This window comes from Lepidothrix coronata, unplaced genomic scaffold, assembly GCF_001604755.1.
Source record: "Lepidothrix coronata isolate B3197 unplaced genomic scaffold, Lepidothrix_coronata-1.0 Scaffold66, whole genome shotgun sequence".
NCBI classification, from domain to species: domain Eukaryota; kingdom Metazoa; phylum Chordata; class Aves; order Passeriformes; family Pipridae; genus Lepidothrix; species Lepidothrix coronata.
Genome location: NW_016690246.1, coordinates 2,039,254 through 2,051,838, shown reverse-complemented (window position 1 = coordinate 2,051,838; position 12,585 = coordinate 2,039,254). Strand labels below are relative to the sequence as shown.

At 37.3% G+C, this 12,585-nt stretch overlaps 1 protein-coding gene across 7 annotated transcripts in view; it reads left to right on the top strand.

Annotated features, from left to right (window-relative positions):
- The first annotated feature begins 670 nt into the window (after positions 1-670).
- Positions 671-12,585, top strand: part of POT1 (protection of telomeres 1) — an 85,631-nt gene continuing 73,716 nt past the window's right edge. For 5 of the 7 annotated variants that reach the window (XM_017818184.1, XM_017818181.1, XM_017818186.1 and 2 more), the window contains exons 1-6: positions 671-980; positions 1,690-1,775; positions 5,251-5,363; positions 7,453-7,586; positions 10,586-10,658; positions 12,091-12,182. In XM_017818184.1, the coding sequence (XP_017673673.1) occupies positions 7,464-7,586; positions 10,586-10,658; positions 12,091-12,182 (288 nt within the window). In that variant the 5' untranslated portion in view covers positions 671-980; positions 1,690-1,775; positions 5,251-5,363; positions 7,453-7,463. Of the gene's footprint in view, positions 981-1,689; positions 1,776-2,692; positions 2,793-5,250; positions 5,364-7,452; positions 7,587-10,301; positions 10,326-10,585; positions 10,659-12,090; positions 12,183-12,585 lie in introns of those variants that run through there. The other 2 variants (XM_017818182.1, XM_017818187.1) reach the window with 2 other exon arrangements.

Below are 12,585 nucleotides of genomic sequence, written 5' to 3'. Positions count from 1 at the left end.
ATTGGCAAGCACTGCAAATGGGATCTTGGCATGTCTCAACTTGTAGCATCCAAACATCAGCAAGCCTCAGGGTTCCCGTGTCGCTGTCAATAACGAACACTGGTTTCCAAAGCCTGGCCTGATGCCTCCCACCCTTTAAAACAACAGACGCCAGCAAGCAGCAGGGTGGTTTTCCCCCCATTTTTTAACTTTCTGCACGTGACAGCTCTTAATTGCGCCCGAACTCGGCCTCGGCATCCCCCGGTCCGCGGCACACTCCATATGGGTCCGGTCCCTGCCGGCACCGAGCACCCCGTTCCACAGAGGCTTCCGGGGCCTTCACCAGCTTGTCGGCAGCTCGAGAGCAGGGGAAAAGCCGTGAGGAGCCGCCCGCGGGGCCGGCACGGGTCCTGCCAGCGGCTCTGCACCGCCGGGACGGCCCGTGCTCCCGGCCAGGGGCTCAGCGACAGCCGAGTTATTCCCCTGCCTTTCCCGCTCCTGTCCCTGTCCCTCTCCCCGCCCCTGTTCCTGTTCCTGTCCCTATTCCCGTTCCCACCGCGTCCCCATTCCCCTCACGGTCCCCGGTGCGCGTGCGTGGGCGCGGGGGCGGGAGACAGATGCCGCCTGCGCGCGTGCGCGCGCCGCCCGAGCACGCGCGGTTGGCGGGCTGCGTGCGTGCGGGCGGGCGGAAGTGGCGCCGTGGGCTGGGACGGAGGGACGGATCGCTGCGGGCTGGAAGTTTCTTCTCGGGCACCGAGTGCACTGAAAAGGAGTTTCTTTTGTTACTACGTCTGTGCTAATACGTCTGAGGTCTTGGTTTTAAAGATCTCGGTTTCTTGCAGCTGACCGTTTGACTCTCTGAAGCAGTTAGTTCATATCCCGAGAGGATCCGCTGTGTAGTCCAGTCGGCCCGAGGTCTCTCTATTTTCCAGTGGGTTCCTGCTTTCTAGAGCTTGAAATACTGTTGAGATAATGACTGTGTAAGAATCCACTTTCCTCAGGTAACGTTTGATGTGGCCTCTTTTGCATAGTGTCAGATTAGTAAATTTTAATCTGAATTAAAGACGATTTTGGTTTGATTTTTTTTGGTCTGTTTGCTTTGGGTTGGGGGTTGGTTTTTTGGTTTATTTGTTTGTTTTGGTGATTTGTTTTTTGGGGTTTTTTTTTTTGAGAATTCTAGTTGTACTCTAGTGAAAGTAAGTGCCAGCTGTGTTTTGAATAGTAAGAATAGGCTAGGGTTTATTTCCAGAATAAGTGCCTGGAGATCTGCAGCAAGAGCAAGCTGAAGCCTTGTAGCTAAGGAAATCAGATGTCACGCTACTAACTTGGTTTCTCCTACTTTAGTTAGCTGACAGTTCTTATTTTCTCCTCATGATAATTCTCAAGGAAATCATGTTACAAGATGAGACTCTTACAGAAATTCAGATTGCACATTTTGTTCATTTAGGGCCCTCTTGATTTCACTAAGACTGCTGTCTGACAAAAGACTTCTCTTGTTGACTGCAGGTTGAGTTTAAGGTAGTTCTGTGTTGTCAACTCTGTTCAAGGTGTAAATATTCATTTTTATGAGAAAATTTTGCATAAACTATAGTAAGAGTGTATGACTGTCCACACGTGTGCTTTTAAAATGACACATTACCTACATTGTAATTGTTTTAACTTTTGTACAGTTAGTTTGGGTATTGCACTGACTTGTATTTGTATTTACAGGGGCTTCAGATACCGACCATTGTGACTGACCACATCAATGAGATGCTGATGCTCGTGGCTGTTCCTTCATTCTTCACAAAACTGTGGTGAGGTTTCCTCCAGAAGTCCACACAGTCATGTGGTTTATTCTTTGATTTTGAGAATGAGTTTATCTGTCCTCTGCAAGTAGCATCTGCTTTGATAGATGAGGAATCTCTTCATGCCTTTGACTACTACAGTGTCCTTTTCCCAAAAAGGCATTAATCCTCTTTATGTCATTTTTGTGTATTTCTTGTTTGTAGAGAAGGGAGTAAACTTTTCAATTTACCTCTCACTTCTTGTGTTTTCTTTGCTTTTGTGCTCCAAAGCTAATTTCTCATTAGTTCTTGAATAAAAGTAGTGTTCTAGAGGAGACTAGAGAGGAATAGTCTGTTTCTTGTAGTGAGAACTAGAGTCAGGACTCAATAGTGTATATCTTTGTCTCCAACAAAGGCTTAAATGCTAAGTGGATCTGAGTAATCCAGGCAGAGAGGTGTTAATTACTTGCTATTCTGTGAATTAGATTGATCTATTATGATGATACACCATAAGAGAAGAACAGAACTAACTTTGACTTCTTCCTCAATTAGATTAATTCTGGAGTCAAGGTAGAGAATATTAATATGCTTATTTTTCATTTTTGTTTTTTGCAGCATTAAGTGCTTGCAGTTTTTTACAGTGCAATTGTGTTGTCTGTAATAGTTATATTTTGATTTTTTGCAGTATGCACTAAAAGTGGTAAAGCTTATCTTGCATCTTATTTATAATTTAGGATGCTAATAGGGACTCATTTTTTGTTTGTATTTTTTTTCTTCTTTTAAGTGTGTCTTGATGAATTTTACTGAAGAAAACAGCAGAATTACAGTGTTTTAAAGAACTGGACTTGGAAGACATATGTCTTCAAATATATGAAATCTATGATGGGACATCATTCCATTACTAGTGAAATGACTTTTCTTCCAATTTGTTATAATCTGTTAGTTCAGTTAATCTTCACTGAATCGTAGTGATTCTCCTTGCTCAAAAAAATTCTGCAACTTCTCTATTCAGAATGTACATGGAACAATTCCTGATTCTAACAGGAGGTCAGCTTGATCCATCTGTCATGGCTAATAAAGTGTTTTTCACTGCTAGAATGTTCTGTTTGCTTTAGACAATTCTAAGGCATGTTGGTTCCTTTAGTTTAACATTGTCCTTTTATGACAATGTCTTTGTATACTGAGCTTACTACCTACAGGTTTTTGTACTGAATTGTTCTAGAAACTTTGTACTGCTTTACTATGTTAATTACCATACAAAATTTGGCTATTTCATGTTGCATAGAGAATCATGGAGGAAGGGGCGAAACAGTGATGAATCATCTTGATGATAAGAACATATTAGCTTTTTCCAGGTAGCTTAGTTTTCTTTTGTTCCTGTCTTTCAGTCATGTTGCACTGGTGTTGATGTCAACAGTTCTGTAGTGTTTGTGGCTGTGTGGTTTTAACTTCACTTGCAACTGTGGCTTTTGGTTTATTAATGATTTTTAGTGTGCACTGAAGGGTGGTATAACAAATTTTGAGAGTTTAGATTCTGATGTTTTTCCAAACATAATTTAAGATTTTTTTTCAATTAAAGTGAAAGTTAAAAAAGCCTAGAGGAAAAAGAAGGCTTACACATAAAGACTTAAATGGTCAAGTTCTTCCTACCATTCTGTTTTGCAGTGCAAGGCTCAAAAATTGCAGTCTTTAAAAGCCACTGTCTGATTCTATAAGTGCATAGATCTTTGCGTTTATGCTTGAGTTTTAAGCACTGAAGTTACCAGGTTCTCAGAGCATGTATCTGGGCTGTGCTGGACTTAAAAAGAAATGCAAGCTTTTCAAGTTTCTGTGCATGCAACCCAAACAATACCTAGATGCCTAATTCAAGTCTGTGGGTGTGTGTATTCTCAAGCTGTAAATGAGAAGGATGGAGTCAAGTTCTTCAGAAATATAGGAATTTTTCTCTTGCTTCCTGGACCTAGAGAAAGAGGGATTCTTTCAATATTTTGATGGAATAATGTCCTCATTCCAGAAAAAAAAAAAAATAAAATGACTACTTCTTTCTGTCAAAGGTTAATCCTTGTTCAAAACCATTTCTACTTAGCAATTGTTTTCTGATGTACTGTGGTTGGAGTTTTATGCTTTTGAAATACATGCTACTATTCTGTAGGCAATACAGACAGTTATTATATTGAGGTAGATTGTTCCACTGTCTGAAATTTAAGGTCTAGAAAATGTGTAGGTAGAATGTCAGGGACAGGCAGAGCAGCGCGTAAGAGTTAAACCCGTAGCCATCCTCAGTGTTATATTTCACTTAAGCAAGTGAGGTATATCATATTGTCATTTGGGGTGTTGACTGGTGGGTTACATCCTGTATACAGTATACAGTCTGTATATCCTTTCTGGTTTCTCATACAGCGTACATCCTTTCTTACAATTCTTTGTTAAAATCATTAAGCTATTTGGTTGCTCCCTCTCTATATTTTTGTCACTTTAATTACTGGAAGTCAAAAGTTACTTGTAGTTCACAGACCTCCTCCTTCACTGTGTGCATGTGCTGTGTGTCCTTCCTTTTTTAGAAGTGTCCATGATGCTATCTACCATTCTTGCAGTCTCTGTTGGTATTGTTTGGTTTTTTTAAATACCCATCCTTATGAATAGCTCTGTTTACACCACTTACAGGCTTTTGTGCAGTGGACTCAGGTTGGAATGATTCTTGTCAGTGTTAAAGTCAGTCTTTTGAGAACAAGAAGGATACTTGACAGACTTATTTTCACTTTTTTGCTCTTCAGGAGAGTTGTGAACACCAAGAACAGCACTAACAATATCTTCATGTAGATTTGGGAAGCCAGTGCCTATCAGTTGATTTTTGAAAATTTACTTCTATGGCTCTTAGAGCTGCATACTCATGTCTTAGTTTTTTAATTCCAGAGAACAAGAATATGGGAGCCTCAACAGTTAGCAGTTAAAACACATGGCCTTAGTTTTATATCTACAGAAGTTTAATATCTGGGAAAAAAAACCATTTGTTTTGTACCTGAATATTAGTTACATAAATAAATTGTAGGAGTGTACAGTGAATAAATAATATGGGCAGGTCCCACTACATCATCCTACATATGGCTTCTTTTTAGAAATTCTCCTTTGTAATTTTGAAGGCACATGTGGAATATTTGTCCCATTGAAATAAGTGGCAAAGGCTGTTTTTAAATGAAGGGATAGGTGCTACAGAATTGAGGGTAGTCATCAGAGAGATGAGTTACTAAACCTCAGTTGCTTTCTTTGCTTTGTTTTAACAGTGATGTTTGAATTGTAACAAAATGCTCTGTGTTGTTAGATATCTTTATGGGGAAGAAAAAAAAACAAACAGAAAAGTCTTTTTAATTGCTCAAGTACTGTAACAGAGAGAAATAGGAAAAAAAAAAAGTGTTAATCTGTTATGTTGTATATCTCCCTAGCTCATTATAATGTTGCTGGATGAAGATCAATATTGCTGATTAACTTTGAAGTTGATTCTTTCTAGGTGGAATAGATCAGCTTCTCAGCCTGCTGGAATAAAGTGTGAAGTAAATACTTTGAAGTAAAAAGCTGTGTAAATCTTCTAGTTGCTCTTTTCACTAGAGGCTTGGAATCCTGGTAAGCTAATGACAATGCTCTCCTGGTTCATGTTTGAAAACATACAGATAAAGGCATCATTTTTAGCCTCAGTGACATTTCACAGAAATTGTAACTCCTAATACCTCACTAGTTAAAGCAATCAACAGAGACAGAACAGTATCTGCCCCTCTGTAGCAGGCTGTGACCTCTCCTACAGCTCAAGTACAAATTGAAACCTGTCTTGTTTTGTACCTCCCAGCTTTGTGCTGTCCTAGGTTGACACTGGCTGTAAACCTGGTGCCCAGCAAAGCCTCAGGAGGACAGGGGAGAGAAAATACAACTAAATTTTGTGGGATGAGACAGGGAGATCACTCACCAATTACAACCATGGGCAAAAGAGACTCAAACAAACTAGTTTAACTTATTGTTGATCAAATCAGGATAGGATAATGAGAAATAAGAAAAAATCTAAAACCACCTTTCCCCCACCTCTCCCATCTTCTGGGCTTAGCTCCACTCCCAACTACTCTACCTCCTTCCCCTGAGAAACACAGGGGACAGAGAATGGGGGTTGTGGTCCATTTGTCTCTGCCACTCCTTCCTCATGTAAATTGGAAGCTAGAAAAAACAAAAGGCAGTCATCCTATGTATAGTCATTTTGACTGAGAGGTCCTTGAGCCGAAGTATTTTATTTCATGGAATGCTCATTTAGTGACTATGGCTTCTTGCTAATATCTGTTAGAAGGGGAGTTTCATGGAAAATGGAGAAGAAGAAAGGAAGATCATTCACAACTAGAGAAATAGTCATGAGTAAATGCTGATCTCTCATATCTTTAGATACTGTTTTTTCTGAAGAATAAGGTATTTTTTTTAAGAATATCTGTATTGTTGCCATCAGCATCTATATGAATGGACTCATATTTCTAACTTATGATCTTTCCATTTTGCAATGGTTTCCCAATTCCATTTCATTATAACTGAATATTTTGTAAGAATTCAGTCTGCCTAGCACTGAAAAAGCACTTTTGAACTGAATTTGAAATGTAGTTCTAGCTTTTATTGAGTAGAATACCCAGGTTTTATGTCCATTTAAAAGTACAGGAAATAGGTTTTTTTCCTGTTCTTCACTGTCATATAAAACTGTCATTGCTAAAACTCTGTCTGAAATTAGGACTGTGGCTATGATACTACCAGCTGAGTTTTAGAAAACAGGTAGCATTTTTTCTTAGTTTATTAAAATGTACTTAAAACAGAAGATTGATAATGCTGTGGCTTTTATGTAGATACCCACTTGAAATAAAAATTGTACAGCAAAAAAGCAAAGATAACCCAAGAGGAATGAGATGACCATGTAATTAGAAAATATAGCAATAGCTACTTATTGCTAGATCACTTCTTTCTATATCTCATATGTGTAACTTCACTGTAATAGACTATTCTTCCTATCCCCCATTCTCAGCATTATAACACTATCACCAAAATTTTACTTCACTGACTTTCAGCACAGTGAGTAAGCAGTAGTCGACACAGTTGCACATTTTCTAGCTTTTTCCCAGTGTGTTCCATGTTTAGCAACTGTAAATGCCCATCTTATATTCTTTATTATTTTTTCATTACTGGAAAATTGATGAAAATTTTTAAATCTGTACGTAAGTTTTTATTTTTTTCATTATAAGTTGATAGACATTTTATTTTCATGTAGTCAAATTTTCTTATAGGGAAACAATTGAATATAGAGACTTTTTATCCATGACCTTATGCTGAGGAAGGAGAAGTCTCTTCTTGGTTTTTATCTGCATTTCTGTACATAAAATATTAACATTGTTTACATTGCCCTTTTCATTTATATGTAAAGCAATATTTTCTTGCCACTTATGGTGTTTTGGAATGCTTGAAAAATCAAGTAATTTGGATGACTGTCTATTGCCAAGGAAGTGTTACTTTCTTCTTGCCATTTATGGTACTAAGAGACGTGACCAATCCCTCTGAAGATTCTTAGTCTTACATAATTAAACTTTCCTGTTGTAAAATAGATAAATATTCCCCTTCTGAGTAAACTGCAACCTCTAGTAATTTTTGATTTGAACAAGATGAGTATCTTCAGGACTCTTTATAATTTTTTATTAAGATAAAGCAGCTATGCCTGTTCAGTTGCTGAAGATCATGAAAGAACAGTCTGAAACTCCACTACCAAGCCATTTGCAAAAGGAGGATTTGAAAGACTTACAAGAAGGCTCTGATCATACCAACAAATATATTCAGGTAACTGACCAGTAAAAAAATTTTGCCCTACTTTGAAATAGCTCCTGTTATATTTACAAGGCACCTCCATATTCCAGCTCAGCTGGAGAGATTCTGCAGCTCTGTGTCTTTGTGTTCATCTGTTGCATATCTTAAAGCAATGGAGAATTATGACCTTGTTGAACTTCATTGCCTGTTGCTAATGCCTTCATTGTTTCACAGTCCTGCCCCTTTCTGTTACTTTATCAAACTGAAATTTTATAAGCGGTTTAATTTTCATAGTTTATAAACTATGGACCTATTTAAAACCACAATAATATGCAGAATGCTGTGCTGAAAATGGATGGGTTGTGGCAGGTCAAGTGGTACTTTTTTTTAAAACAATATTAATAAGCATCTCCATCCTATTAATATCAGATTTCGGAGTAATAATTTCTAAAGCAGTTCTCCCTTTGTATGGAGCAGTGCAGTTTTATGAGAAGAAGAATTTGTAGCAGCTACCACCATCAAGATACAATTGGGTTTTTTATCACTACCAGGTGTTCACTTACATTTTGCAATAACCCCAAATATATTTCAGATTGGAAGTACAATGCTGCTATACTAGTGAAAAGCAGAAATATTTTGTTCTTACCTAAAACATGTATTCTCTGTAAAATGCAGTGTCAATTCTTTAGGGTGTTCTTTTTTATCCTGTTTAACTTTTTTTTTTCCTGTGGCTCTTTTTAGTCATCCCTGATGCTTAAGTATCAGGAAATAGCATTAATTGAGGCTTGCTTTCGGTCTGTTACCAAAAAACAAGGAAAAAGAAATTAAAGCAAGATAACTGTAGAAAACTTTGAGTGTCTTGAATCCTTAAAAAATGGCACAAACACTTTAAAAATATAAACTGAAATGGTTTAATGTTTTTCTGTATCCAGAAAAACATTTTTATTTCCCCAGCTCTATATTCCCAGTTCCAGCTCTAGTGCTTATCTGACCTTGTGTTTGAGTCCATTAATGAGAAATAAACTGAAGAAGACTATCCGTATCAATGGAGTGAGAGAGGATAGTTTGCTGCTCTCACTCTCTGCACTGGATCATTGTGGTGTTGAAGAGATGCCAGGAGTACTGCACTTAGGTATAGCAAAGGAACAAAACTAGCCCTTTTGGAAGCAGGCAGCAGTTGAGTGTGATAGGAGGTGATTTGGTTCAGGATGATCCAGCCTCCTTTAGGTCTTGTAAAGGAACGAAAGGAAACATCAATAACCAATGCTGCTAGCAAACAGAGGTTTTATTCCTCAGGGTGTAGTTTTTTGTCCCTGTTCACCTGGAGGATATATAGGGTTTCCTGCTTTGAAGAGCTATGTCTGCAAGCAGCCCTGACATGGAAGAACACAGATTCTTATTCAGAAGGAAATGGTGAAGGAGACAAAAAGGAATTATAAATTAGAAAATGTTTCTGCCAAAATAAATGTTTCCATTAGGAAAGCAGAGCAATTATTAGCAGACTATGATTTAAAGCATATATGCAGTGCTATAACTGATTGCTGAAAGGAAAAGTGTGTAGTATGTCTTTCTCAGACTTCTGCCTTATGTTAAGAGAACACGCTGCTGCTGACATGGATTAGTAGGTGACTAAAACAACTTGGCATAAAAACAGTGCAGCTGCAGAGCTGATAAAACTGGTGCTAATGCAGCATTAAATATGTAGGAAAATCCACTTCTGCAGTCTGAGCTTGAAGTGAGCCTTAGGATACACTGATGTTAGGTTGTCTTAGTGGTGGCACAGCACACTCACTCTAGACTGCCAAAATAGGGATCAGATCCTGCTTTGACAAAGGAGGAAGGGCAGATGAGGATTTTTATGAAGGGTGTTCTGGGAAAAAAGCAACAAAAAACATTTGAGATGCTTCTGTCTGACTTGTGTGCCTCAGTCCTGTCATTCTTCTGAAACTTTTTTTCTTCCTGACATCCCTCTGAGAAATGCAGATTTTAAATTTGTGGAACAACAGCACAAGCAATGTTCATACATCTTCAGACATCATGTCTGTTAACTAAACGTGATGCCTTCTCTCATTCATTCATCATCCTCTGGATTTTGCTGTAACAAAGCTGAAAATCAGCTGCCAAATCAGCTATGGGAGCAGACTGAGGGGTGAGGCCTGACAAGGAAGGAGACAGTCACTAGAGGAATTGCACATAGTCAGTTTGAGAGTGAGTCTAGTAGCATATGGAATGTGGAGGGTTTTGAAAGAAGTTTGCTTATGAACTCAATAAACAATACAGGATTTGTGGGGGAAGAGTCAGTTTGAGCAAGTTTTACAAAGGTAGTTTTTGTTGAATTTTGGAGCCCAAGTGTTTTGGGCCTGTGCAGAAAGCAGTGGGTAAGTAGTATGTCTGCTGAGGAAGATAACTAAAGCATAGGTGTTTGGGATACAAAGGAAAATGTTGGGGCTAGACTATTATAGCAAAGGATGTGGTCCAAAATTTGAAAACTCTTTGGAATATACTGGGATTTAAAAGGAAAAATAAAAAGCAAAAATAGTCAGAAAGCACTCGTTTTCCTGAGGTGACTGTTTCATTGCAAAGACATTATTAGACGAAAAAAAATTTCTAGTCTTTTATTTACCCGAGTACAGTTCAAGAGAATCTCATCAAGAACAATTACATATATTAGTTGAAATTTTAAACAAAGTTGTAATTTTGAAACCAAGTGACAAACCTTTCTGTTTTTAACAGGTTAGCTACTGCTTTTCACAGAGAAGACTGATGAGTTTTGTAAGGAGCCTTAAGTGTCAAATTATTTTAAAAATCAGCATCTGCAAAATAATGTTGAGGTTCTGTGGAGTCTTAGTATTTCTTTATAAAACTAATAGTAAAATGTTGTTGAATTTGATTTAATTTCCTCCTCAATTAGCATGTTGTATAAAAAAATTTTACTCTGAAATGCCTCTACAGTAAAAACTCACTGCTGCATATTTTATCTTGATTTGGTTTAGTCTTAGTTCACAATATTTTATTTTATTTTTGCTTTTTAGGGAATAGTTGTTCTTTCCTACCCATTAACAAAACTCGGAGATGGGACAGACTTTTTCAAGATTGTTCTTCAAGGTACTACATTTAAGTATACATTTTAAATTTATAGTATTACAACAATAGCACCTGCTCTTGTGTTCAGTAAAATGTTATATTTAAAATGTTCTCTGAAAGTGTTTATTTCCTACAAAAAAAGCTTATCTTAAACTTAGCCAAGTAAATTAATGGAAACAATGCAGTCCTTATATTTTAGTAGACTTCTTGTTAAATAATCTTTTAAAACACTGTCCTGGAAATGCATTAGCTATATATGCAGCTTTAGTTGTGTATTTTCAAACTGCTTATCATAAAGAAGGACTGAGAAAATTGCACACATAATAGTTAGCACGCAATATACATAGCATATACTATGTAAGTGAATGTTTAATGTAGGTCAGTGTGTTGATTAGCAGCAAAACAGTTGTGTTTCATTCTGGTTTAATATAAGCAGTTAAAAAAATTGAATTTTACCTGATTACTCAAGTGTTTGAATATCAGTAGATATACTAGTGCCTTGAAAGATCTAAGTTTTTCATCATATAATAAATATACTAAAAATAATATGTTCCTTTTAAGTCTAAAGCTCATGCCCCCTCCAGCCAGGAAGGTGGAGAATGTCATTTCTCAGGTGTCTGTTGGATTCAAGGAACTTCGCATTTCCTGCCTTTTCATACTCAGCTTACTCCTTACAGTGGTTAGAAAATCATCAGTTGCTCCCTCTGAGTCTCCTGATTCCTGTGACTGAGCATCAGGCTCAGATCTACCTGGGGGTGCAGATCCTGCCTGGCGATACTGCTTGTGACCTGTGTTAGCAGAGGTGAATGAAGTTGATGGGACCTGAGTCCCTGCTGGCTTCACGGTTCTCTGAGGGTTGCTAAACCTCCCTGAATGTTGCTAATTTCATGTGACTGTTCAGGAGGGGGGAAGAGTTTCTGCACATACTCCACAACCTGGAAATATTAGTTTGCACATCTAAATCATTAAGGTTGTTTCTGAAACAGTGAAAGGTAGAAAACTCTTTAAAGTAACAACGTAATTTCTGCTTCAGTCCTTCTGGAAGGCTATTAATTGGTATGTCAACGTCCTGGAATATCTTCAGTTTATAAGTTCTGCGATAGGGTCTGTTTTAATGTGAAAACTCAAATGTGATTGAGTAGTATTTCCTCCCTAACAATAGACACTCAATTGTCCAAGTGGAAATCTTTGTCATTTGTATGTAATGTGCACTAGTGTACAACATGTGCACAGTTTAAATGGTCCTCTTATGAAAACTATTCTGAACAGTATAACTATAGTTATCACATAAAAGCAGTTTTATAACTATTTGAAAAGATTTTCTATTTGTAGATTAATTGAAATGAAAAAGTGTTAGACTCTGTAGATTAACTTGTTTCCCATCGATTCCCATTGCTGTTTTGTTTTGGAGAAAGTATGGTGATTGGAATCACTTCTGCTTTTTTCACTCTAGGTTTGGATGACTCGTGTTCCCGGATCAACAGCATCAATATTTTAATATATGGAAAAATGGCAGAGGATTGTGCGAAAGTTATACGCCATGGGGTAACAATAACCAAAAAAACCCATATTATTGTTTTAGGAATTGTTTTTCACAGCTGTATGTCGACATCTTGTCATTGTCTGTCTGTCACTAAAATTAGAAATAGTCTTTTCAGTCCCTTCATATAATTTATAGATTATAAATATGAACTAGAAAAAAAATTTGCTTATGAAAATTCTTTCTAACAGTAATATTGAAATAAAGCAAGTCTTTTTGTCCGTGCCTTTTACCTAACAAGTAAAGGATCATGAATACAGATAATAGAGAAGTCATCCATTTATATTCATATTTTGAATGTTTTACCATTTGATAAGATAGATTTTAGAATTTAATTGATTTAAAAGACAATTACACTGAAGACTTTTTTTTTAGAAAAAAGAAATAAATTCAAAACTATGCATACAG